Source organism: Mauremys reevesii, linkage group 4 (genome assembly GCF_016161935.1).
Source record: "Mauremys reevesii isolate NIE-2019 linkage group 4, ASM1616193v1, whole genome shotgun sequence".
Classification (NCBI taxonomy): domain Eukaryota; kingdom Metazoa; phylum Chordata; order Testudines; family Geoemydidae; genus Mauremys; species Mauremys reevesii.
Genome location: NC_052626.1, coordinates 122,875,969 through 122,903,611, shown reverse-complemented (window position 1 = coordinate 122,903,611; position 27,643 = coordinate 122,875,969). Strand labels below are relative to the sequence as shown.

At 54.8% G+C, this 27,643-nt stretch overlaps 1 protein-coding gene across 3 annotated transcripts in view; it reads left to right on the top strand.

Annotated features, from left to right (window-relative positions):
- The window catches only part of NAV1 (neuron navigator 1), a 286,515-nt gene that overhangs the window by 107,376 nt on the left and 151,496 nt on the right, over positions 1-27,643 (top strand). For 2 of the 3 annotated variants that reach the window (XM_039534800.1, XM_039534799.1), the window contains exon 4: positions 4,243-4,977. The exons of the other annotated variant lie outside the window; for it this stretch is intronic. In XM_039534800.1, coding sequence (XP_039390734.1) covers positions 4,243-4,977 — 735 coding nt within the window. The remainder of the gene's footprint in view (positions 1-4,242; positions 4,978-27,643) is intronic. 3 annotated transcript variants of the gene reach the window in all.

Sequence of the window (27,643 nt, the reverse complement as noted above, 5' to 3'; positions counted from 1 at the left end):
CCCAGATCCTCTTGGCCTTACTCATGCAAGTAGCTTCCTTGAATCCTTGGATGGGCGGCTAAGGGAGATGGAAGAGACTTGCCCAAGGCCAGCCAGTGCCAGGATGAGAACTCATGTCCTGACTCCCAGGCCCATGCTCCAATCCCTAGGAGACGTTGCTTCCCCAAGGAGATCTGCTCCCCGGCTTGTCTCGGTCCCTGTCTCCTGTGATTCTCAGTGGCTAAGGACCCCATCTTCCCGTCACAGGGAATTTTGCTTAAGAAAGGACTGCAGAATTGGATCCCAAGGAGCTCTGGGCTGTCTGTACGAGTTTTCTCTGCTTTTCCAAGTCTCCTCCCTCTCCCTTATCTCTATAGCATAGTAATGTGCCCTAATGCAACATATTTTGTTGGTTGCCATGGAATCCTGCGTGAGGTCACCAGATAGAATTAATTCCCCCCTCCTAAGGGAAGGGTAATTAACAAAAAATGATGATAACCAGAACCCACTCCCCACTTTGCCCTTAATTCCCTTGGACTATCAGAGATGGGCAGACAGATTCACGCAGACCCGCCTTCCACAGGGGGGTCAGAGGCTGCTGGAGTCTTGTGAGTCTGGCTCCTTGCTTGGGCCTGCCTGCTGCCAGGATTTCGCCTTCTCTCCCAGAGGGGCCATAGCTGCACCCACCACTCTCAGGGCCCAGCGTGTCACTGCAGTGATAGGGATCTGATCCAGTTGGAGTCTTTCCATTGACTTCAATATGCTTTGGCTGAGATTGGAGGTGCTCATCTTCAGCTGGCTGGCTGCTTTCACGTCCGCTGAGCAGGTGCCCCCAGGTAGCCATGTGGGGGCGGGGGGGAGTTGGACATGCTGTCTGGAGCATTGAGGCAGCTGAGTCACTCTAAAACGTGGTATTGCAGCTAGCGCAGGAGACTGGGCAGGCAGGACTCCTGGGTTCTATTTCTGCCTCTTCCACCTACTCTAACTGTATAAACTGGAGCAAGTCATGCCACAAAATGGGTTTAACAATCCCCACCCTCTGGACAGTGGGGTCAGGACTATGAGACCTGGAGAGAGCTGCTGGGGGACTCCTGAGGACAGGGCAGCAGGTAGGACTGCAGAGTACAGTGCAGAGATGGTCACAGGCAGGCACTAAACCTGGCACCTGAGGAGATGAGCCGCCACCTCACGGGGCGCACCTACAGGGTCAGGCAGGTTGGGCAGCACTGTGGATGAAGAGCCGTGGTGATAAAGTGGAGCAGATACCACAGGGATAGGCGGTGTATAAAAACAGATGGAAATCATGAGCACACTGCACCAACCCGGCCTGTCTCCTGAGCTCCATCCCGCAGTGTGGTGCTTGGCATGTAGAAACTGCCCCAGAGCCCCTGCTCCCTGCATTATGGGATAAGAGAGACAGACTGTGCTGGCAGGACAGTTGTAAGGTTGCTGTGGGTTCAGTTCAATCCGGTGCTGAGGGCTGGGGCCAGGGCCGGTGCAACCATTTAGGTGACCTAGGCGGTCGCCTAGGGTGCTAGGATTTGGGAGGCGGCATTTTCTGGGGCAGGGGAGCGCGGGGAGGGCCGCCTGCCGCAAATAGGGGGGGCACGCCAGGGAACTCCCTGCCCCAGCTCACCCCTGCCCCGCCTCCTCCCCGAGCACGCCGTGGCCGCTTCACTTCTCCCGCCTCCCAGGCTTGCGGCGCCTAAGCTGATTGACGTCAATCAGCTTAGGCGCCGCAAGCCTGGGAGACGGGAGAAGTGAAGCAGTGACAGCGTGCTTGGAGAGGAGGCGGAGCAGGGGTGAGCTGGGGGGGGTGCCTCAGGGCGGAGGATGGGGGGTGGGAAGCTGCCGCCAGGGGGGGCGCATCAGGGTGGAGGGGGGGCACCTCAGGGCAGGGGCTCGGGGACGGGGGAGGGCACAAGGTGGAAGTTTCGCCTAGGGCGCAAAACATCCTTGCACCGGCCCTGGCTGGGGCCCCCTCCTTCCTTCCCACTGACCCCCGGGGAACAGAGGATGATTAGCTCCTTGCACCATCCAGCTCTGCACATGTGGACATGCCAGAGCAGCCTTGCTTTCCAGACATCCTAGACAAACTGCTCCATGATCCTGCAGCAACAGGACCTGGGCATAGGGAAGATCTCTGGGCCCCTCAGGCTTGTGGTTGGACATTCCCTCCAAACTTTCCCAAACCCACCAGAGCTGGGACCTCAGTACAGAGCCTCTGCAGGGTCATCGCTGTGACTAAGCGGGCCAGACATTGGAGCGGGGGCGGACCATGGAGAGGCTCCAAGTCATTGTCTGTCCATGTGAAGTGAACAGGCCTGCTCCAAGTTATCTTGTCTGGGTTTGGAGCAGGCTTGGCTCACCACAACCCAGCCTCGCAATGAGTCAGGGCAGAGCCAAGAGGCAATTTCCTCCAATAGGCATTTGCTCTTGAGATATTTGCAGACTTCCAGTGGGCCGGCTGAGCCCCAGCCCTCACAGCCTTCGCTCTCTGTTTCTGGGCTGGGCCTCTGCCTTCCCCTCAGCTCCCATGGGCAGCTCTGCTTCTCCTCAGTACCCACAGATTGCTTCACTTCTCCTCACTGCCCACAGATATCTCTGCTTCTCCTTAGCACCCATGGGTGGCTCTGCTTCTCAGCACCCATGGGTGGCTCTGCCTTCCCCTCAGCACCCACAGACAGCTTTGCTTCTCCTCAGCACCCACAGCTTCACTTCTCCACACTGCCCACGGGTGGCTCTGCTTCTCCTTGGCATCATGGGGTGGCTTTGCTTCTCCTCAGCACCCACGGGTGGCTCCGCTTCTCCTCAGCATTGCTTGGTGGCTTGGCTTCTCCTCAGCCCATGCAGGAGGCTCCTCTTCCCCTCAGTGTCCGCAGGCACTCTACCTCTCCGGAGCACCCATGGGCAGCTCTGCTTTCCCTCAGCACCCACGCGGCTTCCCCTTCCTGTCCACCGAGTCTGGCTTTTCTTTATACAGTCCTGAGCAAGCCCTAGTGACAAGGCCTAGGTATTTCTCTGTGTGCAGCCTGAGCTGGCGCTTCCCACCCCAGCACATATTTGCCACCCTAACTCTGATGCTCCCCTTTCCTCAGCCCCCTCAGCAGCATCTCTACTCCCAGCCAAGGGCACAGAAATTCCAACCCCTGCTCTTTAGAGGGGTGCCCGCTTCAAGCCCTGTGTGCCAGGATATCCTGGTAAAGCAGTTGTGAGATCAGGGGGTGCAGCCCCGGAGCAGGGCACTGAGGTCAGGACTCCATCCCGGACTCCAACACACTGTGCTGCCACACTAGAAAAGTCACTTACTAGCTTCGTGACTCAGTTCCCCCCTCTGTACGCTGGGGATAATGATACGCCCTGCCTCACAGGGCTATTGAGCGCTTTGAGACGGCACAGTCAGGGTGCTGCTTTTGAACCCTGGGAATGGAGCAAGCAGCTATTGAGCTGTGGCCCAAGACGGGGTCTGGAAGAAAGCTTTTTCTTGGCTGCCTTCTGTGGATCTGGGAGAGGCCGGCCCACGCGATCCCCGATCCCCGGCTGCGTCCCCCCACTCACACGTGGAGCGAGAGCCTTGGAACCGCTGGGGGAGCCGGGACACGCCTGGGGCCCGACGGAGCGGGGCTCAGGGTTGGCCCCTCGCTTCCTCCCGAGCACATCCTACTGGGGAGCACAGTGCCCTGGACAGGGGGTGGCAGGGGCGCCCGTGGGGCCAGGCTCCCGAGGCGATGGGGCAGGGGGCCGCCCCTGGGTGCAGCAGCCCCTTTGCAAACTGGCCGTGCGCCTTGCGCTCCGGCTGCCCGTGGGAACGCAGGCGATCCAGGGCAGGGACCGCGGAGAGGTGTCGGGAGGGGCCGGGTATGGGGCGAAGCCACCTCTCGCCTATGTGGGGGGCGAGGCGGGGCGCTGGCTCCTCCCGGGCTCTTTAGGGAACCAGCCCGCATCCCCCCCACCCCCGCCAGCCCTGCGCACACCCGGGCGCGCAGCCTCCCCTCCCCTAGCGCTCGAAATAGAAGCCGGCCCTGCCCCCGTCCCCTCCCCTCGCTGGCTGAGCATCGCAGGCAGGCGGCGGAGGGGGAGGGCCCTTTCTGCGGGCCCGGACCTTCCGCCGGGTCTCAGTCTGCCGGCGGCGCGGCGCAGCGCGGAGGGGCTGCAGCGGAGCGCGCTGGGCTGGGCTGGGCACCCCCCCCCCCCGTGGTCTCACCGCCTCTCTCTCTCTCTTCTCTCCCCGCTCCGTGCCCCCCTCTCCTCCCCACCCAGCAGCCGGCGTGTTAAATGGTTTCAGCGCAGGCGGGATGCTTGGCACCAACCTCAAAAGCCTGGAGCTCAGCGGCGAGGGGCCGGAGGAGCTGAAGGGCTATCGGAAGGGGGCCGAGGGCAAGGGCGGCGGCATGATGCCCAAGCGGCCCAAAGCGCCCGGGGCGCACGAGCTGCGGGTCTTCAAGTCGGGCAGCGTGGAGAGCCGGCTGCCGCCCGGCCCCAGCCTGCGCAAGCAGAAGTCCCTCACCAACCTGGCCTTCCTCACCGACGCCGAGAAGAAGATGCAGCTCTACGAGCCCCGCTGGAGCGACGACATGGCCAAGGCGGCCAAGGGCGGCGGGCTGAAAGCCAAGGAAGCCCCGCTCATCTCCAAGAGCCTCTCCAAGTCGGAGCACTCCCTCTTCCAAGCCAGGCTCGCCCCTGGCCTGGCCAAGCCGCCGCTGGCCCCGCTCCCGTCCAGCCTCGGCAAGCCCAGCCGCATCCCCCGCGGGCCCTACGCCGAGGTGAAGCCCCTGAGCAAGGCGCCCGAGGCCGGCGGGGCGGAGGACAGCAAATCCGACGACGAGCTCCTCTCCAGCAAAGCCAAGGGCCGGGAGAAGCCGCAGCAGCAGCAGCCGGCGCCGGCGGCCGGCCCGGCGGGGAAGGGGCAGGAGGAGCGAGCCTACCTGAAGGTGGACCCGGAGCTCGTGGTGACGGTGCTGGGGGACCTGGAGCAGCTGCTCTTCAGCCAGATGCTGGGTGAGTCCCGCCCCCGCGCCCCGCACCCGGTACCGTCGGCGAGTTCAACTCCGGAGCGGGATCCGCTGAGCCAGGAGGGAATGAATGAGTAGGGCGCTGGGAGGGGGCAGAAACCCAGCCCCTGTCCCCCTGGCATCCAGGGGCCCGCGGCTGAAAGCGAGGCCGAGTTTGGGGGGAACCTCCTCTCCCCTTTGGGGGACTTGGTATCGGCATTTGGGTCCCGTTGAGGCTGCGATCAAAGGGACTGGCGGAGGGGGAGGAGTAAAAAGTGCCTAGAGCAAAGGCTGAGTCCCGGAGGAGCCACTCGTCTCCTCCTGGGTTTCTCCTTCCCCGCTTCCTTTATTCTGCAAGGCGCCGGCACACTGGGGCTCTTTACGTGGCTTTCCCCCCTGGGTATTTGTCAGTGTTTCGTTGAGGTTCTGCCTTAAAAAAGCCCCCCACACACATACTCTCGGCGCACACACACACTTTGTCTCTGGAGAACAATGCTTGCTTTGGCCAAGCGAGCCTTTCCTAGCCCGAGAGAAACCCCCTGGCTTGGCGGGCCCTGCGAGCTAGAACAGGGAGCCGGGGAAGGCGCCAGGGAGGAGAGAGCAAACGCCCCCCCCCCCCCGGAGCAGAAATGTGGGGGGTAGAAAAGCGGCGCTTTTCTGGGCGTCCTTGTGATTGTCTTGGCTGGTGGAACTGACAAGGGGAAGGGAGAGCTGTGAGATACAGCCAGCAGCCCGAGCCCACAAGCTGGGCGTGCGTGTGTGTGTAAGGGTGTGCATGGCATGATTATCTCACCCGTGTCATTGACACGGGGAAGGGATAGGTGTGAGGTGTCAGACATCAGCCAGGGACCACAAGACGGGCTGGCGTGTCTCTGTGTGAGGGGGGAGTGATGTGCATGCCATGATATGACTGATATGAGGAAGAGAGAGCTGTGAGATGTCAGGCATCAGCCAGGGACCACAAGATGGGCTTGTGTGTGTGTGTGTGAGAGAGAGAGAGAGGGCGGGGGCGGGTGATGTGCATGCCATGATAGGACTGACATGGGGAAGAGAGAGCTGTGAGATGTCAGGCATCAACCAGAGACCACAAGACGGGCTGGTGTGTGTGTGTATAATAGTGTGCATCTGTGTCAGGGCGCGTATGTGCGGGGGGGCTGGAATGTGACACTCAAGAGGAAAATGGATGACAGATTGTGCCTAGCATCCTAGAGAGAGGCAGCTGCAAATGAATCAACTTTCGTATTTGCAGCTGTGCTGATCGCAGCTGTGAAAGGGCAGATCTCTCGGATGGCAGGAGGATGTGGGTCCACAGGCAGAAGGGAGGCACTGGCAGTGCCGAACATGGGCTGTCCGAGGTGACATTCATGCATTAAATACAGTGGTGCCCTGAAATGTTGCGTGCTGTTGACCGCTGGCTCTGCGGAATGGTTGGATGTTTCATGGGAGTGTGTGGGGGGAGGGATGCGTGTGCTCTTAGCAGTGCTGCTGAGTGCTTGTGGCAGGCAGACATGGAGTGATCTGTGGGAGAAGGGGGCGTGGCCGCTTACCAGGGTCTGTTTCAGTCCCTGTCGAGTCCCTTGTTTGTGGTATAGCTGCAATACAAGCGTGAGAAGCAGGCTACTGGACCGAAAGATGCTTTGATGCCTCCTGTTAAGAGACAGAGTCATTTGATGAAGGGATACCCGGTATCAGCTCTGCTCTGACCATCCCCTCTGTTACTATGGCCATTCTCCCCCCGTGGTATTACTAGGGGCATCTGTCTGACAACAGCAGTGTTCATGCTCCGGCATGGCTCTGCTGCAGTTCTAGTCCCCATCTGGAGCCCTGGACTCTCTGTAACCCTTCCACGAATGGGCGCTTCGGGGGGGGCACCGACTGATGGGTGTGAGCTGAGCTGGGGAATAAGCAGCAGCAGCTGATCTGCTCTAAGCACAGAAAAGCCTGTTTCTATGCAACTACCCCCCATGATCAAACACACACACACACCCCGGAAAACAGCTGATAGTTGGCCAGAGCTGTGTGTGGGGACGGTGCTGCCGGCAAAGAGAAAAGGGTGGGAGGGGCAGACTGGATGAGTTTTTGCTTCTGGAGGTTTGGGCTAGCAGAGGGCTGTGGGTGATACAGACATGAGCTCCACAGCCTTCGTCTGTTACACTGCAGACATGTATTTGTATTTGTCCACATCACACAAATTACCACACCCTGGAGTTTGACTGGCAGCCACTGCTCAGGGCTGAGATAGCAAGGGGGCAGTGGGTCAGAACTGAGGGGCATTGGCAGAGCACGGGGTGGGTCCAGCACTGGAATAGCAGGAGGGTCTGCAGAGCAGGCCTGGAGTGCGTTGGCACAGCTGCAGAGGGGGAGCCCAGCACTGGAATAGCAGGGGAGGAGACTAGAGATTTGGTTGATGTGAGATGCCTGGCAAAGCTGGCGAGGCAGAGGATGGAAATAGCAGGAGGTTCTGCACTTCAGGAGCAAGATGAATCTGCAGAGCTGCACAGCAGAAAGTTGCACAGCACCTGGCTGCTCTTTTCCCAGCTCAAAGAAGCAGCCAAGCCCCAGCTTTCAAGTGCTTACGATATTCACGCACATTTCACAAAGGATGAAATATTAAAGGACTGGGGCCTTGGCGAGGCTCAGCATGGGCTGGGGAAGGGGTGGGAGGCTCCATCACTGGCTTGGGTTTCAAGGCTAAACACACAGAATATCCCATTTCCTTGCAGCCCTGGAAAGCTTTCCACGTCCCGTCTTGGCTGAGAATCTGCCTGCTCCCAGCACAAGGGGGGAGTGTAAATCCTAACGCTCGAAGTTTTGTCAGGCACACAGGCCAAGACTGCCGCGAAACCCGATCCCTTTCCCCCCCTCATGGGGAGCCCCCTGCCCTGCTCAGCTGGGCCGCAGATGCTCTGCCAACACCACGCCCCAGATCCCAGTCACCTTGCAAAAGGCAGGATTAGAGGCTGGCTCTGGAAAAAATACTATCAGCCTCAGTGTGTGTAGTTTCCTGGCACAGTTGCAGGAGTTACTGGAACATGTGGGCCTGGGCATGGTAATGCCACTATCCAGCCTTGGGGCAGGGAGAGAAGGTCATGGGATATCTACCAGAGACACCCTGGAGGAAAGACTGGGCCAAATCTGCAGCTGTTGTAGCTCATTGCAGCTCCATTGGCTTCAATCAACTTCCACCAGTGGGGGTTCTGGCCCGTGATTTATGTACTGTACCATGTCTGCGCATGGATTTCCTTCCAGCCCAGTGCAGCCTTCTCCGGATGTAACAGTGCCTTAGCACTTTGTCTCCAAGGAGCCCAAAGAACATCAAAGCTATTAAAGAATTAAACTTCCCAACCCCTGTGAGACAAGCAAGTGTCCCCATTGTGCAGAGGGGGAAACTGAGGCACGGAGTAGTGACATTTCTTGTCCAAGGCCACATAGTGAGGCAGCAGTGGGAATAGAACCCAGGAGTCCTGATGAGCCATCATTTGCTCCAACCAGATCTCTTCCCAAAGACAGTAATAGAACCCAGGACTCCTGATTTCCAGACTCTTGAGTCTAACCACTAGATCCACCTCCCGCCTCAGGCCCAGAGCATCCTCTGCTGATGGCAAGCTGTGGTCCCACAAATCCAGCTTTAAGGTGAGGTTTTGGAGTCTGGCTCCCATCTGGCAAGTGGCAGTCCAGGTGCTGGATTTGCCCCTGATCAGCAGACCTGCTTAGACTGCAGAACTGGAGTGGGGAATCCAGTTCTCCTGCAATATTTTGCCCCTTCCACGCGGTAAGGAAAGGGTCATCCCGAAAAGATTTGGTGTGAGCTTGGTCCTACAGATCAGGGAAGGGTCTGGGGTCCCTGTTATTTTTTCCACACTGGTTCCTCCATGGCTCAACCCAGCGCATGGCCCGGTCGTGTAGGGAAGGAAGCGGGGCTGGGCGGGAGCCAAGGTCTTCCTTTAAACGCAGATGTCTTTGGTCATTAGCAAACAGTCCCAGGACTCTTCCCCTTTCCTGGTGTGGTAGCGAGTGCAGCGTGGACTCTGAGAGAGGGGTCAGGCCAGGCTCAAAGACCCTCTGCCACTGTGGATGCTTGACTCTGACTTCGGCTTGTGAGGAAGAGCCCAGATTCACCCCCGTGTCTAACCCAGCAGCACAGACTTGGTGGAGGAACATCTGCCAAGAGGTGGCAGGGGAAAGCAGCTGTGACTTCCCTTTCCTCTTGAGAGGCAGGTGGTCCAGTGGATGAGGCATCCGGCTGGGACTCAGCACAGGCTTCTATTCATAGCTGCAAACAGCTCCCTGCATGACCTTGGGAACGTCCTCGCTCTCCTCTCTGAGCCGCATCTGTGAACCGGGGATAACGACACACCCCTTCGAGATCTATAGGTGATAAGAGTCACTGCATCCAACTATCTTAGGCACTGTCTGGCCTCCAGCACCACAGTGCCTGAGCACCTGGCTGTATTTACCCTGAGGTAGGGCTGTGTTACTCTCTCCCAGGGCCGGCTCCAGGGTTTTTGCCACCCCCAGCGGCGGAAAAAAAAAAAGCCGTGATCGTGATCGGCAGCAGCTCCACCGCACCGCTTTCTTCTTCGTCGACAATTCGGCAGCAGGTCCTTCCCTCCGAGGGACCTGCCGCCGAATTGCTGCCGAAGAGCCCGATGGGCTGCCCCTTCCTCTTGGCCACCCCAAGCACCTGCTTGCTGGGCTGGTGCCTGGAGTGGGCCCTGCTCTCTCCATTTTACAGGTGGAGAACTGAGATGCAGAGAGTACCTCTACATTGCAAAAAGAACCCTGCACCAATAGAATCTCAGAGCCTTGGCCAGCTGACTCGGGCTGGCAGAACTCTCACAACGGGGCTAAAAACAGCCGCGTAGATGTTTCTGCTCAGGCTCTGAAACCTGAGGAGGGGGTGGGTCTCAGAGTCCAAGTGGGTAACATCTACACGGCTCAAAATCAGTTGACCTGGGTTCTGGGACTTGCTGCTGTGGGGGTGGCTTGCAGAGAAGACATAGCCCTAGAGAGGTTACAGGTCGGGTTTTCAAGGGCAATCAGATACCTAAAGATGCAGATAGACACCTAGTGAGATTTTTTAAACCAATGGGAGTTAGGCACATATGAAAAATCCCAGTAGGCACCTAAACCTCTTTGAAAACCAGGCTCTATGTCTGCATTGCACACTAACCCTGGGCTCTGTCTCAGGTTTGAGCCCAAGCCCCTGTTCTGTCTGCACATCAACCAGTCTGACTCGGGTCAGCAAGTGCTCAGCACCCGTCTTCTAGGACCCTGCTGGGGGTGTGGGGTGGAGCCCATGCCCTGCTGACTCAGCTCCACACCCTGTCACTTCGGTTCAGCTCAAGCTGCAGACCTGAGTCAGAAGGTCAGCACCATGTGGTGTGGATGCATTAGCACAGCTGTGAGACCTGGGCCCAGCTGCTGCAAGTCCAATTTACAATGCAGTGTAGACGCTCTAGCATGGGCTTGGAAACACTGAGTCCACAAGTCTAAATCCCTCGGAGCCGGGCTTAGTGTGCAGGGCAGACGTACCCAAAGTGACTAGCTCCAAGTCACGCAGGGATTCTGCAGTAGGGTGACCAGAGAGCAAGTGTGAAAAATCGGAATGGGGGTGGGGGGTAATAGGAGCACATATTAAAAAAAGCCCCAAATATTGGGACTGTCCCTATGAAGTCGGGACATCTGGTCACCCTATTCTGCATCCCTGCAGGGAACTGAATAAGGTCTTTGGAGCGCAGGCTAGGGCCCTAATCACTAGGCCATCCTTCCTCTCTGCCTGTCTGTCTAACAGCCCCGGCTTTGTGCTTCTTGGGTGACATGCACCTATACAGCATTGGGTGGGTGGAGGCAGGAGGAAGGGAAATGATTGTGGGTTAGTTTTCAGCATTTCTGTACCATTAATGAGAATGTCCCCAGCTTCCTCCCAGAAAGGGGAAGGGAAGGGCCAAGCCAGGGAGCTCACAGCACTAGGTCAGCAGGATGGAGATTCACATTGTTTCCGGACTTGCTGCTCAGGGGAATTTCAGGTTCTGCTTTGATTCTTTCCTCCCAAGCTTGTGTTTTTGGACACTGTCTTGCTTCTAAATCAGACTGAGGAATGCCGAGGTTTCTCCTCCCAGCCAGCTTGGCCTTGCTCCATCCCTGTGATCACAGCTCCCCCTTCCTGACTGAGCCACTGGACTGACCCGGGGGTGACCAATGGCATGTGGTGGTGGTTTATGTAAGAGTGCCCTTATGTTGCCTGTGCAAGCACAGGATCGCTGCATGCAGTCTGGCACTGGGCTGCAGCAGGGCCTGCTTGCTTCTCTGTTCTTCCAGGACAACCACTTCCAGATTTACACTGGCAGTTTTAGCCCAGGGGGGTGTCCTTAAAGCAGAGCAGGTCCTGCCAGTCTGATGTGTCCGATCTCTCAGTGCAGAGCAGTAAATAAATGCAACCGCGCAGTTCTGGTTCTTCTTTGCACCAGGGTTCAGCTAAGGTAGGAAACGTGTTGGGGTCCCAGACTCCTCTCAAGTCTGATCTCTGGGCCTGTTTCCACTTTGGGTAAATGAATCTGGGTCCCCCCTGGCTGACACGTGCGCTTAAGGGGGACCCGAGTCAGAACTCAGGGGTGTCTGGCTCTTGGGTTTCCGTTAGGGTCAGTTACAGAGGTAGAAGCCCATCTCCAGTAGGAACCAAGCAACATCTAGCTAGACTTTTGTTAGGCCTGCTTTGTGGGCCTGATCCTGGGAGGTGCTGAGCTCCCTCAATTCCCATAAAGTCATTAGGAGCCTGGGGATAGCAGGGTGTGGAGTCATACTCGGCTCTTCCCAAATGTGTGCCTGGGATGGGGTGGCAGCAGGAAACACTGAGGGGCAGGGATCCCTGGAAATGGCTTCCAACTTGGGTTCTCCAGAGCCCAGATCAGATGGTGGGTGGGACGCGCTGCAGGACGCCTCTCTTTTCCATGAGATGGGGAGAGGGCAGAGTGGGGCAGAGAAAGGATTGAGGGGGGCTGTGACAGACTCCATTGGAGTTGATGACTGAAAAAAGGCTAATGTAGTGCCGATCTTTAAAAAAGGGAAGAAGGAGGATCCGGGGAACTACAGGCCAGTCAGCCTCACCTCAGTTCCTGGAAAAATCATGGAGCAGGTCCTCAAGGAATCAATTCTGAAGCACTTAGAGGAGAGGAAAGTGATCAGGAACAATCAGCATGGATTCACCAAGGGCAAGTCATGCCTGACTAACCTAATGGCCTTCTATGAGGAGATAACTGGGTCTGTGGATGAGGGGAAAGCCGTGGACGTATTATTCCTTGACTTTAGCAAAGCTTTTGATACGGTCTCCCACAGTATTCTTGCCGGCAAGTTAAAGACGTATGGGTTGGATGAATGGACTATAAGGTGAATAGAAAGCTGGCTAGATCGTCGGGCTCAGCGGGTAGTGATCAATGGCTCCATGTCTAGTTGGCAGCCAGTATCAAGCGGAGTGCCCCAAGGGTCGGTCCTGGGGCTGGTTCTGTTCAATATCTTCATTAATGATCTGGAGGATCAGCAAGTTTGCAGATGACACTAAACTGGGAGGAGTGGTAGATACACTGGAGGGTAGGGATAGGATACAGAGGGACCTAGACAAATTAGAGGATTGGGCCAAAAGAAACCTGATGAGGTTCAACAAGGACAAGTGCAGAGTCCTGCACCTAGGATGGAAGAATCCCATGCATCTCTACAGACTAGGGAGCGACTGGCTAGGCAGCAGTTCTGCAGAAAAGGACCTAGGGGTTACAGTGGACAAGAAGCTGGATATGAGTCAACAGTGTGCCCTTGTTGCCAAGAAGGCTAACGGCATTTTGGGCTGTATGAGTAGGGACATTGCCAGCAGACTGAGGGATGTGATCATTCCCCTCTATTCGGCATTGGTGAGGCCTCATTTGGAGTACTGTGTCCAGTTTTGGGCCCCATACTACAAGAAGGATGTGGAAAAATTGGAAAGAGTCCAGCAAAGGGCAACAAAAATGATTAGGGGGCTGGAGCACATGACTTGTGAGGAGAGGCTGAGGGAATTGGGATTGTTTAGTCTGCAGAAGAGAAGAATGAGGGGGGATTTGATAGCTGCTTTCAACTGCCTGAAAGGGGGTTCCAAGAGGATGGATCTAGACTGTTCTCAGTGGTAGCAGATGATAGAACAAGGAGTAATGGTCTCAAGTTGCAGTGGGGGAGTTTTAGGTTGGATATTAGGAAAAATGTTTTCACTAGGAGGGTGGTGAAGCACTAGAATGGGTTCCCTAGGGAGGTGGTGAAATCTCCTTCCTTAGAGGTTTTTAAGGTCAGGCTTGACAAAGCCCTGGCTGGGATGATTTAGTTGGGGATTGGTCCTGCTTTGAGCAGAGTGTTGGACTAGATGACCTCCTGAGGTCCCTTCCAACCCTGATATTCTATGATTCTATGATGCTGGGCTGGGAGGGAAGGTGTCACAGTGCAGGAGCACTACCTACTCCCTGGTGAATAAGGGGTTAACCTCCACTCCCTCTTCCCTGGTACAGATTATAGGGGGGAGGGCTATATACTGGGAGTCAGAGGGGGGATAGTGCCTTTGGGGAGGATGAGCTCTTCACTAAGGGGTCATTGGGTGGGGTGTGGCAGAGTGGGCCTGGGTGGGGTGGGACAAGATGGATGGGATCGGGCAGGGTGAGGGTGTAGGGTGGGGTGGGACAGGGCAGGGTAAGTCTGAGGGGCAGGGCTGGAGCTGGTGGTGTGGGGCAGGGCATTCGCTGTCACTGGTTCCCTTAGGCTCACAATAATGGGGCCTGATCTCTGGTTGCTCGCATCACCCCGGGGAAAGCCCTTGCTGATAGTGACCGTGTTCCCATACTGCTGAGCCAGCCCCGCAGCTGGAGAGACGCGTCTCCGGTCCTTTGGCAATTTGGTTTTAAGCTGGTGACATGCTGAGAGGTTGGGCCACTTCCCCATGGGGGATGCTCCATGGGCATCCCTCTGAGTCCAAGTGAATCAATAGATACCCATCAGGACGGAGAGCGACCACAGGGTTGGCTTTAGGACAGGACATTGCGTCCCTGGGGGGAGGCCCACTCCAGTGACGTTCCTCCAGCACAGGGAGCCTCCAGGCCCAGTAGGCTGCCGGGGCTGGGGGGCTGTTTCCTCCCTTGTGCAAGCACAAGGGTAGGACTGCTCTGCCAGGCTCTGAGGACAGAGGATGGTTTACAGTGCACGACCCCAAGGGGCAGTGGTTGGCCAGCAAAGGGCCATGTCTGCAATCCACCCACCCCACGGCTGTCCATGATGAATGCACCACAGTCTACCTCCAGGAGCACACTGCCCCTTTCCTAAACTTTGGTCCCCGCCAGCTGGTGTCCTGGAGCAAAAGATGCAGCTGCCACCATCACGCCGCCCCTTGTGGTGCTGGCCAGGGCAGGATCTGGCCATATGTGTAGGAACCACTTCACCCACCGGCAATATGCAGCCAGCTCTGGGGTGGAATACAGCAGCTGGGTGGCAGTGCCCAGCAACGATCCATTGAGGAAGAATGCCATATCTAGTAGGGACTGCAGGAGAAGCTTGCATAGGCAGAGCAAGTGCAGAATACGCTCCCAAGTGAGGACCTCGTGAAGGGAGAGATTGGTTCACTGGGGCCTCTTCCAGGGCTGACGAGTTTCTTCACTGGCATATAATCAACCCGTTGGAGCCCCTGCTTCAGGACACACACAAGGCAGTACACCAGCGCAAGAGAGCAGACAGACAGTCCACAGCGGTGTATCCCTAACCCCCCGGGCTCAGGAATGTCTGGTCTCTATGGGGATTGTGTTGAGTCTATGGGGAGTGAGGATTTGCTTTGATGGGCTGTGCAGCCTGGCTACCTTTCCTCTCCTTGCCATACACACTCGCCTCGGGAATCTGCTCCATCCACCAAAGGTTTCCCCCGAACGCAGGGAGCTGCCTTTCATGCACTGCACAAGGGACACTCGCTGGGGGTTTCCCATCTGAACCCTGGGAGAGAGACAGGGCTGTTTGAGAACAGAGGTGCTGAGGCAGCCAGCTAGAATGGAGAGATGAACAACAGTGTGAAGCCCAGCATAGAGACAGCCTATGCCTGGGTGTGCCCACGTCACCCTGCACTAGCCCCAGCCTATGGAGCCTGCAGGACTCTGCACACAGGGCTGGGGGGGGTGCCATAATTCCCAGGGGGGAGGGATAGCTCAGTGGTTTGAGCATTGGCCTGCTAAACCCAGGGTTGTGAGTTCAATTCTTGAGGGGGCCATTTATGGATCTGGGGCAAAAATCTGTCTGGGGATGGGTCCTGCTTTGAGCAGGGGGTTGGTCTAGATGACCCCCTGAGGTCTCTTCTGACCTGATATTCTATGATTCTTGATGTCAGCCCCGAGGGTGTATTTGGGATGTGACGTCCAGCACGGTGACAGGGCTGGGTTATGCTGATACCGACCCATCACAAGATGTCATTGAAGCAAAGAGCTTAGCAGGATTCTGAAAGGATTAGGCATCTATAGGAATAATGAAACTATCACCCACAGTGACGCTGGCCAGGATTAACATGGCGGAGATGCTGCAGGGTGTGCTAGCCTGAATGCCCTCTGTGGTGGTGGGGGGGCTAGTCCTTCATTGACCACTAGGGGCATTCTTGCACCTTCAACTGGTCATTGGGCGACATGGTGGACAGGACCATTGGATGTGATGGATCCCAGTCTGACCATTGCTAGAATCCCACACTCCAGGCAGTGGACTCTACCTCTCACACAAGCTTGGCAGAGACGCCCATCCATCCTCTGCTTTGGCTGCTGGACTGCTCAGTGAAACCTCGAACTCCTATTGTGGCTGTGGAGCAGGTGCGTCCACCCTGGGGCTATGGAGAAGAAGCCCTTGCATGGAGCTGGCCTCTGGAAGACAGAAGTAGATTTTCAGCTGAGCATGATGGAGTCTGCTAGAGCAGCGAGACTCAGACTTCAGCTCACGAGCCACAAACGGCTCTTTAATGTGTCTCCTGCGGCTCTTTGCAGAACATGATATTAAAACATTGGTTAATAATTCAATCACTCAATCTCAGTTATTAACCAATCAGGATGCTTTTACTGTGTTATTAACCAATTGTCGAATACTTGGTCAGTGATTTTGCTGTGAGAATAATATATATGTAAATGAAACAATGAATTCACACTGGCTCCTTTGGGTAATGTTGATCATTAATTTGGCCCCTGAAACACTGAGGTCTGAGTGTCACTAGGCTCGAGGCTTGGAGCATCTCTGAGCTCTTCAGTCTCCTTGCTATGGAAACACATTCTGCTCGCGTGGCCTGTGGAGGACGCGTCCACCAGGAACTGTCTCGTGCTCTAGCTGGCCACTCTGTTATCTACCATGCTTTTTCTCGGAGCCATCCTTAAATCCTGGAAAGCCACTGATTCTACTCTCTGGAGGGTGTCCCTGGTGGCCAGGACACTGGATTGGTGCAATGAACCACGTGAGACAGAAGCTCTGAAGGGAGAAGACTGGACAGACTCAAGAGTGTAAACTTTTAGCTTTAGTTTCAGATTGTTACGGGTTAAGTCCTGGCTCTGTTCAATCCGTAGGAGCTGGGCCCTAGACTTCAGTGAGCTCAGGTTTCAGTCCCGAGAGGCAGGAATTGCTCCTGTGTAAGAGGATAACTTAAGTGCAACCTCGCCCCGTGGCTGGGATACACCCCTGGGAGTCAAGGGAGCTGGGTTCTCTTCACTGAGTCACTGGGTGACCTTGGGCAAATACCTTCCCTGTGTCTCAGTTTCCCTATCTGTAAAATGAGGATACTGGTAGCTCTTGGAGGGTTACAGACATAAGGCACAATAGACAAACTGAGTCTATTGTTGTATTATTTCCCTATATTTACCAATGGCAGAATAGCCACTGGAAGTACATGACCCATGAATGGACACAGGCATTCAGGCATCTAAGTCTCATCTCCCTAGCAACATCCTTAATATGTGTGCAGCATGTAGTGCCTTCTCCAGAGGTCAGGCATCAGCCGGGTAACTTCCCTGTGACCATAGAGCGTGGAACAAATCCAGACTGGTACAGGATCCCGATTGATCAGACTACACAAGGAGATGGTGTTCGAAGTGCAGGTAGAGCTAGGGAAAAGGGACTGGGTAGAGAGCCATGGGAAGCAAAGCTCTTCATCTCCAGAGCAGCATGGACAGCAGAAGTGCTGGTTCCCCCCACACACTCCAGCGATGTGCTTCACAATGGGGCATCTGCCAGAGCTAGAGGAGAACTCAGTCTTTGCATTCAGTCCTTGGCCTGGCCGTGGTGATGGCCAGTTGGTACCAAGTATGAGGTGTTTTTTGTGAGACCCACCAACTCACCTGAAATTTAACAGGCAGATATTGGATTGTACCAGCTTTCAGTCACTGTAGAAGTAGTTGGCTGCAAACCGGTGGCCTCTGCATGAAAGCCAGAGCCATCCACTCCCCCTTGCCTGGAGATTTACGCGCTCTGGGTGGGCTTTGCTCACTACTGCCTGAATTCTCATCTCTGCTTCATGGTCCACATGCCAGAAGGACACACAGGCCTTTACCTTAGTGCAACACTGGCCAAAATGTAGGATATTTGCTGCCTCTTAACATTTTGTTGTTGTGGGGTGTCACCCATGTAACAACACCCAAGTCTTTGCAAGGACTGCACAAACAAAGCCACCTCCATAAATCAGGAGCAGCCTGCACCCGCTGGAAGAGGCCACTGGCCCCATCAACCACATGTGTTTTACAGAAACTATTTCTAACATCAAATTATACCTTCCATGTCATCTGGAGACAGAGGTTTCTCATCAAAGCTCAACGGGAGCTGGGATTGCTAACTCCACTGGCAGCAGGCCCCGGCGTGACAGGGCATAGAGACCATGTGGGCAGTGTGGTGGGAGAACCCAGTTTAGAATGTCTTGAAGCTGCTTTTCTGTGTGTGTGTGTGTGTGTGTGTGTGTGTGTGTGTGTGTGTGTGTGTGTGTGTGTGTGTGTGTGTGTGTGTGTGTGTGTACATACACAAGAGGGCATATGATGTGTGTGTCTCAGTACATGCTGTAGTTGCAGGGGGTGTGTGCTCTGTGTGTGCGTGTTTGTGTCGGTGCAAGAGTGCATGTGCTGTGTCAGTACACGATGTATTTACAGTAGTGGGTGCGCTTTGTGTGGTGGGGTGGTGAATGGGGTGGAAGCAGGCATGAGTATGTGCAGCGGTTTGCCATGAAAAGGTCAGCACTTCCCAGGAGATTCCTAGGAGTAGTGTCTGAAATCCCACAGGTACTTTCTGTTCTAGGTTTGGCAATAATGCAGCTGGCTCTGGACAGCGCCTATTGTAGAGGATGACTCTTAGCTGGCAGCCGCTGAATGGAGGGGTGCGCATGTGAGATGGGGCCAGCATAGATGTGCTTGGGGGCAGGGCACCAGGCGTCTCTGTCTCCTTGCAGCCCCATGCCAGGGCCAAGTATGAAAGAAACCCATGCTCGGGCTGGCTGGCCCCGGATGGTCAGGATGGCTGCCATGGGGCCCTTCCTGCACTGCGGTGGCCAGCTGTGGAGAGGGAGCGTGCCACTTCTCCTTGAATGCTGAAGCAGCAGGTGCAGGTCTCCTGGGGACGTGGGAGGCATGTGGCTCAGCAGTGCTCTGGCTGGAGCTATGCAGCTCCGGGCTGTCCTGAGTCACAGGTACGCCCGGTGTGTCCAGTATCATCACCTCTGGCTCACGGCTGGGGAACTCAGAGGGGAAGGGACTGGCTCAAGGTCACCCAGCAGGTCAGAATGGAACCCAGGAGTCCTGCCTGCCAGGCCTGTGCTCTGCCCACTAGGCAGGGCTTCCTGTTCAAGAATGTTCCCTTCCTAACAGGGTTGTCAGGGGGCTGGAGAGGCAGCAAGCTGCCTGTTTGAGAAGAGCCAGGCCCCCAGAGAGGGAGCTGAGAGGATGGGGAGAGAAGGAGCCAAGATGCCCACAGACTTCCAAAAGCTCCTGGATCCAATGGCAACTCAGGGGGCAGTACCTTGCCACCTAATTCCTTCACTGATTGACTAAAAACCCCTGTCATTCCCAGCGGCAGGGAAGTCGGTTGGCTGGCACATGACAAGTCCCGCTCAGAGGCAGCCCCACTTGCAGAGGAGGTGCTGCTGCCCAAAGCGGCTGTGCGTGCGCCGCTCCCCATCTCACCCGCCTGCTCGCCACGGGGCCTGGCGCCTCCCGCCTCTCCCCTCGGTTATTGCTGCTCTGTTGAGTAAAGCGGTAATAGGGCTGTGATGCTGCTTTAGGAGGCAATAATCTGTCCCCATATGCACAAGGAGGCCAAAGGTCAAGTAGCTCTCCCCACATCAGCAGCAGATCGTTGCCTCGTAAAGCCACACCATGGCGCTCAGAGTGCCATTGTGCTAATGTTGCTCTGCTTGGAAGTCCCCAGTGCCCCGGCACTCAGGTGAGACAATTGGTAGGGAGGCGGATTTCCTTCATGCCAGCTGTAAAATCTGGAGTAAAGCTCCTGAAATTGGGACATGGGTAGGAGGGAAGGATCCTGCCATCCTGTCACCCTCTGGTCCCAGGGCTTCATCTAGATCTTTCAAGTGACCACTGCTAGGCTCCTTTCTTGAAATACCATGTTTCCAAATGAGATGGCTGTAGTGGCCTCTAGGGGGATACAAGCTGGCAATTTCCCCTTTGCTTAGCACGTGACGGGCATGGCGGGGAGGGTGTGCTGACACTATCCAGGAATCACTGAGCCCGTTGGTTGGGACAGGTTCTGTGTTCTTGCAAGAAACTTTGAACTGGGGGGAGGGGGGTGAAAATCAAAACATTTTCTTCCAAAGTTTTCAGTAAAAAAGTGAAAACCCCCAAACCTGATCCGTGGCTTTGGTTGCCTAAAACTGGAAATATTTTGCATTTCAATTTCTGCAGTGAAAATCTGAAAAATTTCCTGAAACTGGCAAATGTCCATTTTGATTAAAATAATGTTTTTTGTCCCCAAAAACCATTTTGAAAACATTGGCCTAGGCCCTCTCACCAGCGTAAGTCTATCCGGAGAGCCACCGTGCCTATCTCCGAGCAGACATGGGCAGGGAAAGCAGCAAGAGGACAACTCCACAGCTGGGCTATTAGCTCAGGAAATGAAAGCACGGGGCTGGGAGCTCGAGACCTGAGCATCGCTTGGTGGTGGTGTTGCCCTGCCTGAGGGATTATCCCATCGAGGTCCTGACCTCCTAGCCAAGCCACTTCTGGGTGATGCAATTTAAGAATTTTTGCGCTGGGTGATGCAACTCCGAGAAGCTCCAGGCCTGCGTGATGCATGGTTAGCAGCCTGATGCAATTCCCGGGGCCTCTGGCTCAGGTGACATATGCCAGAACGCTCAGTAGACCCCTTGGCTCTGCCCAGCTCTCAGTTTATGATCACTGTGCATTGTGTCCTGGGCTTTGCTTTGCGTTTTCCCTTGCTGCCGCAGGCCCCACTCCTCTCAGTGGCTGGAGCATTATTTCCAGCATGAGTCCCCTTTCCCACCATGGCCTATATTGGTATCCAGCACCCCCACCCCTGTCACGTCCAGTTGAGTTACCACTTCCTTGATTTCCCAGTCAGCTTCATGCTTCATGGTGCAGGATAGTTATTCACCTCCGTGCCTCCTTCAGTCCTGATCTCATTAAAACCTCCAGGGGAAGCACTCAGCCGGCATTTGTGCCTGCTTTACCTTGGGGAATTCGTTCCAGGTCAGTGCAGAGCTGCAGATAACATCCTTTAAGGTGCGTAACCTTTTAATGATGCCAACCATTGGTGACGGGCCATCTCCTGTGACAAGTGCTTTCATCTCTAGATGTCAGGGGCTGGTAGAGCAGCTCCTTCAACGTAGCAAGGGGCAAGAGCTGTTGAACGAAGGACTCGAGTTCAAATCCTGGTGCCTGCATGTGATTAGCAAGTTAGGCCAGTTGAAGCACGAGTTGTTGTGCCACCTCCAGTGGCTGGAGCCCAGCTGGGATACAAGCCCAGATTCTATTTCGTGAGATGGAGACACTCCTTGATATGGAGTGGTTAGTCCTGTGTTTGTAGAGCGGGGGGTCCTGGGTTGTGTCCCCACAATGCTGTGTGTCCCCGTGGTACCACAATGCCATGTGTGTGAGTATATGGCAGTACTCCAGTGATGTGTGTGTGGTTATACAATAATGCTTTTGTGTGATACAGCAATGTTGTGTGTGTGATGGTACAGCAGTGCCATGTGTGTGATGGCACAGCGGTACTGAATGTGTGTGTGTGTCATAGCTGTGACAAGTGCAAAGCAGTTGGCTGGGTGGTGGTTTAGGATCTCTGATGCCGGGCAGCAGTCCTGCCTATGTCACAAGCCAGCCGCCTTTCCAAGCAGGGTGGCCACCACAGCACCGGTTCACCCCCAGCACACCACTTCCAGAGGGCAGCGTTTATTCATCGGGGCCGAGTTTGCCCCGGCTGTGCAGGAGGCTGCACTGAGCAAAGTGGGTGTGGCTCTCGTTTGTAGTACCTGGGGTAAGCCAGTCCCTTGGCTTTTCCAGCCCCTGTGTCTCAAGCACACTGTCCCCAGAGCTGTGCTAGCCCTGGACATGGAAAATCAAACCAGACTCCCACACCCCTTTGCTGTGCAGCGCCTTCTCTCAGGGGGCGAAGTGGTTCCCCTGGGGGGCGGTTTGCTGCACTGGGGTGGTGGTGATCTCTACTTGCTGCCCAGCATAAAGCTCCAGGAATGCCAAGCAGGTCTGACCTGGGGAGCAGGGGAGTTCTGATGATGCCCCAGGGCAGGGCTGAGCAGGGGACTGGAGTCCAGCGGGAGAGGGGTAGACAGGAACATCTCTGCCATACTGCATTGCAGCTTTGAGCTGGGGAGCAGAGCCCAGAGGGGAGCAGGGGATGCTGCATTGCAGAGCTGAGCTGAGAAGCTGTGCAAAAGTGGCTCTATCTGTGGCAAAGCAGGAGTGACACTGCAGAGCTGCGCTGATCAGACTCTCGCATTAACTCAGCTGCTTTCTAATCTGTTCCTTTCACGTTGTGTTTCCCTCCGTCGCAGCTTTCCTTCGCCTCCCTTCTTGCCTTGTCCAAGCAAGACAGTAAGGTGGTGTTTATTCTATTCTCGAGTAGGGCTAAGACTCATCTCCTGTTGGAAGGAAGTGCCAGAGCCTGGCTCTCGGGAGTTCAGGGCACTCGCTTCTTGCAAGACTTCTCCTCGTGTAGTCAGGGGATAGGATGTTTTGCCGCGGTGGCAGAGTACAGCCTAGCAACTGTCAGTGCCCAGAGGGGAAAGAGAGCTGGAGAGGCCTGAGGTTTTTAAGAGCTGGAGAGGCCCTTAGAGGTTTTTAAGGCCCGGCTTGACGAAGCCCTGGCTGGGATGATTTAGTTGGGGTTGGTCCTGCTTTGAGCAGAGGGTTGGAAGGGACCTCAGGAGGTCATCTAGTCCAACCCTAATCATCTATGATTCTATGGGGATAGTGCAGCGTGCTAGCTGTTTGGGGTGGCCCAGGCCTGGGCACGCACGCACACCCCTACCTACCTGGCACCAGCACTCGTACGCCAGCAAACATATTAAACAAATAATGCACCTTGTACCACAGAGACCCGCCGTGCACATCTATCGGTCCCCATGTATTCCAAGACTCACCCACTCCTTCACAGAGACGTACACATGTTCGTGCCCAGACACTGTACTGCGACGAAGCCACCCGTTCACACAGACGCCTCCCCGGATTAGACACTGGCTGCCATGAAGTATACGGCAGGTCTCCCTTCCAACCCTGTGATACTCGTGCAGTGATAATCGTATCTCCCACTTACAGCCCTTTTCATCTGTCTTCAGCACGTCTGTGGCCCTTCTCGGCGTCGCACCCAAGAGCTGAAACCAATGGGAGTTAGGGGCTTAGGAAAATCTCACTAGGCACCTACCTGCAGCTTTAGAAATTTGGCCCCAAGTGTCTTCCCCCAAGGTCATACTGGAAGTCTGGGGCAGAGCCAAGATTGGAACCTTGGTCTTAGACCAATGCCCTGACCTCTGTACCATCCTTCCTCGCTGTCATTTTCCACCTGCCGTACAGAGCGTATGTTAAGGGCTGTTATAAAGAAGAGGGTGATTGATTGTTCTCCATGCCCTACCAGGGAAGGATAAGAAGCAATGGGCTTAATCTGCAGCAAGGGAGACGTAGGGTAGATATTAGGGAAAACTTTCTAACCATAAGGAGAGTTACGCTCTGGAATAGACTTTGAAGGCAGGTTGCAGAATTCCCATCACTGGGGGTCTATAAGACCAGGTTGGACAAGCACCCATCAGGGATGGTTTAGGTTTACTTGGTCCTGCCTCAACGTGGGGGGCCGGAATAGATGACCTCTCAAGGTCCCTTCCAGCCAGACATTTCTATGATTATCTAATCAATCCTCACGGCAATGCAGGTAATAAGGATTATTCCATTTCACAGAAGGGGAAACTGAGGCACAGAACAGGGACATGACTTGCCCCACATCACAGAAAGAGTTAACTTCAGAGCCAGGAGCAGAGCTCAGGATTTCCTGGTCCATGTAGAGATCATTAAACCACACTTCTTCCTCAACAGGTGCAAGCTCTTCTTCCAGCTGCCGGTGAAGCAGCTTGTGGGCCAGGCTGATAGCCAAGTCCCCATAGATCACTGGCCAGTTGGCCACATTGGCCTGCAGGACGGAAGCCTGCTCTCCTGCTCAGCACAGTGGAAAGTGCTGCCTGCACCTGCAGAGGTCATCTGCCTCTTTGGTTCATTTTAAAATACTGTATCTCCGGCTCAGTGCAGCTGCCGAGGCTGGCAATCCTTCTTGGGCGCAGCAAGGAGATGCTGAGAGCAGCGGTTTGAGTACCGATACCCCAGGGTGTGACCTAGCAGTGGCACACGGTAATTGCACTGTGATCCAGAGACGGGGGTGGCTTTACTGCCACTTGCATAGTGGATATTGTATCCAGAGGAGTTTCCATTCAGTGATAAGTTAGGTTCCATTAGGAACAAGGGAACCAGTTTCTATAAAATAAGGACTAACCTGACCTCACACCCAAACCTAGAGGTTGGAAAACATTTAGAGAACTCCCCTCCCAATCCCTAATTTTCGTTTTGTGGCAGCATGTAACCTGGTTCCATCTTGGACCAAAAGGGACAGCGCCAGGATCTCATAAGAAAGTTGGAAATCAGGAGTGAGCTGATACACACAAAATTAACAGGAGTTTGTAGGCCCAAGAGGTTCAGTTATGCAACTATTGTCAGAGTGCTACTCAGAACTGAGCTTCCAAACTTTCTTAGGGCTTGTCTCCACACTGGGTAATGCGCCCTACGGGGATGTGATTTCTAAAGAGTGCTGATGTGTTGCACGTTAATTGGTCTATGCAGACCCTGCTGGTGCTCACTAAAGGCTTCCTAGGGTGCTTTAATGTAGCACTGTTTCAAACAGCTCTACATCAGAGCACACCAGCAAGGTCTACCCAGACCAATTAATGTGCAACACCTGAGTGCATTTTAGAAATCACCCTGCATAATTCACATAACACCACCGTGTAGACAAGCCCTGAGATGCGTTCATCACTAGTGATGAGGCCGTGAGCAGACCACTCTGGCCCTTGGAGATGAGCTCTCTCTGGAGAGAGTGGTACCCCAATTAGGGGTATATTCATAGAAGGATACAGTCAGATCGGGATTTGGCTGCAAATTTCATGGCTCTGGCCTATGTCTTTGTTGAGCCCAAACTGAAGCACCAAACCCAGATACTTCCAAGCTTCAGAGAAGTTCGGGTTTGGATCTGAATGAAGATCCAAATTCCAGCTCTTCCTATCCCTAGATCCTTTGCAGTAACGATGTGAGGTGGTCTCATCGCGACGTGCGACAAAGCCAAATGCAAGATGCTGCAATGAAACAACGAACGATTGCTGCGTCTGCCAGTGCCAGGCTTTGCTGTGATTGCCAGTCTGCTGAGCACAGGAATGGTCTGCTCCACCAGCCACTCTGCTCTAGGGCAGCCAGGAACAAAGCCCTCCACAAGGTCTATGTCTACACGGAAAATGCTACCATGGCACAGCTGCAGCGCTGCAGGGCTCTCCCATCGCCGAGAGGCGGTAGCTGGTTCAAGGGAAGAATGTGTCTGTTGACTTAGTGCTGTCTACACGGGGGTTAGGTCGGCTTAGTTGCATGTCTTGGGGGGGGAGGGTGGATTTTTCACTCCCCTGGCGATGTAGCTGTGCCGATGTAACTTTTCAGTGTAGACCAGCCCGAGGCTAATGCCGAGCACTTCTGAAAATCCAGCCTTTAGGCTTTTTGTATGGGACTGAAATGTCCCGACACGATCTTCTAAATCTCTTCTCTAAACGGCCTGAGCTTCCCGGCTCACACAGTGGTTCTGAATCACACTTACAGCCGAGATGCAGGTACGGCTCCGTTGCTGCCTATTTATATACGTGTAAGCATTCGCCTGTGTCTGCAGGCTGAGAATAGCTCTCTGATTAGGCAGTTCTCACAATCTGATGCCTCTTGCCTATGCGCCTCGTGATGTTCTCAGACCTCTGGCACAATGGCTGCATGGCCTGTTTTGCCTGCATGGAAGCCCAGCTCCCAACAAGCAGAAGTTGCACCACAGTGCTTTTGTTGACTCATTTACTGCTACCAGTACGTTGTGTAGTATGCCTGCTCTGCAATCAGAGGTGTAACTGCAGCCATACCCGAGCTAGCTCAGATCTAGCTAGCGAAAGAACAATAGAAGTGAAGCTACCGCAGTAGGCAGCTGCCGCTTGAGTATATATCCAAGGTCCTGGTTGGGCAGGGCTAGCCTGCCACCTCCCATGTCTTTTGACTGATGAGAAATTCTCGGCTCTAATTGGGCGGTTGGAACAATGATGGTGATGGTGATTTGGATGAAGCTCCTTTCAATCTCCAGCAGGAGCCAGGTGATGCCCCCCAATGTAAAGGGCTTGTTTGCTAGCCACTGTCTTGCCGTTGCATTGTGATGGTGTGTCCCGCCGCTTGGTGACGCTGCATTCGAATAGATCCAGTGTGAGAGAAGTGATGGAAGCCTCTAGTCATGTGAAATCCCTTGGGACACGGTAGAGAACAGCCAGGCACTGGCTGAGGAAAGGTTGCACTAGCTGCACTGATATCGTCTGCCTCTTCTTCCCAGGGTTTTGGTGGGACTGAACTGGAGTCTCAGCCCAGATTTCCTCCCCTCCCCCCTGCCCTTAATTTCGCAGCCCAGTGGGCAATGCAACGTGTCTGTGATTGACAGCAGGCCACTTGCCTGTTTATTCCGCTTTGTGAATCAAGGTGAAGGAGCCCCCAGTACAGACTCTGGGACACCCAGCACTGAATCCCATCCCTTTCACAAACCCCTCAGGCAGGTAGAGTTGGGAGCTGTCATGGCATTTCTAGTTCATTTCATCTCTAACTGGCATTACCTTCCCAGGGCTTGCTTGGGCATGTGGGAAGATGGAGAACAGCTAACTCGTGTGGACATGCATGGTTTGGGGGTTCCAGCAGCTTCTCCCCTGTCTGCTGTGGAAGCAGAGCAGGGGACATTCTCTACAGGCCATTTCATGGGGTCAGAGACCCCCACTGGGATCATTCGGGAGCCCAGATGGGAGCGCTCTCCCCATCTGACATCACGGCAGATTCCGTCACTCAGAACTCTTCTCCTGTTGGGCCTTGGTGCCAAGGAGAACAGGAAGGTTTTGCCCTTGAAATAGGATGCTTGTGTCTTGCCTTTAGCAAAGCAGACTGTGGCTCAAGCAAGGTACAGCAGGGGCCATCCCCGGAGGCCTTTCCTGTCCACTGTCCTACCTGCAATTCCAAAGGAGTGGCTCTGATTCTGCCCAGGCTCAGGGGCGTTAAAGATAGTCGCCGGGGAAGTCTGTAAAAGAGGGAAGAGAAGATGAGAAGTAGCAGGGGAAAATGTCTCTGATGCTGCATCCCACCCACCCATCTGTATCAGCTGTTACAATGCCACTGCTGGGCAAAGGCCGCTCATTGTTGTCCATCCCTCTCAGTACACTGCACAGCAGAAGATCTCTTCAGCAACCCTGAAGGGTTTGGCCATCACGCCTGGCCAGTTCCGGCAGGTGGAAACAGGGCACAGAGAGCAAGGGACACTCCCAGTCAAGGTTTTGCCAAGACCTTTTGCCTAGAGGGCTTCGTTTACGACTTCTTAATTGGCCTTGTTAGTCACTGACCTTGAGTGACTTGAGTCACCCATCTCTGTCCTCTGGATGTTATCAGATGCCTCATGTCTTGTGTTTGTGCTTTGGCTGGTTGAGGGGAATGGCTGAGCAGCTCAGTTCAAAGAAGCCCCAATAAATGGGATTATAGTGAGCAGGAGACAATAGCTAGCCCCAAAACTAGTAGGGAGAGAGCCCAGAATTAACAGCACCCCTTGCAAAGCGAAGGCAAAAAGCCAGGACTCAAGGGAAATAATCAGCTCCCAGCTCCATTCCCCTCTCCCATCAAAGAAAGAAAGAAAAATTGTGATGGGGAAACCTTATTGTTACCCCGCATTCGTTGGGAGAGGTCTGACCTTCCTGAAGAGATCCTAGCTGCAGAGCTGGAGTTCCAGCTGGAAACTGAAAATTCGGAGTTAATTGGATCCTGCCCTGTTAGCATTTAACATTTGGTTTCTTTGTCTCTGTGAAGCCGAGAGCTCCGCTACCGAAGGCAAACAGTATTGAGCAG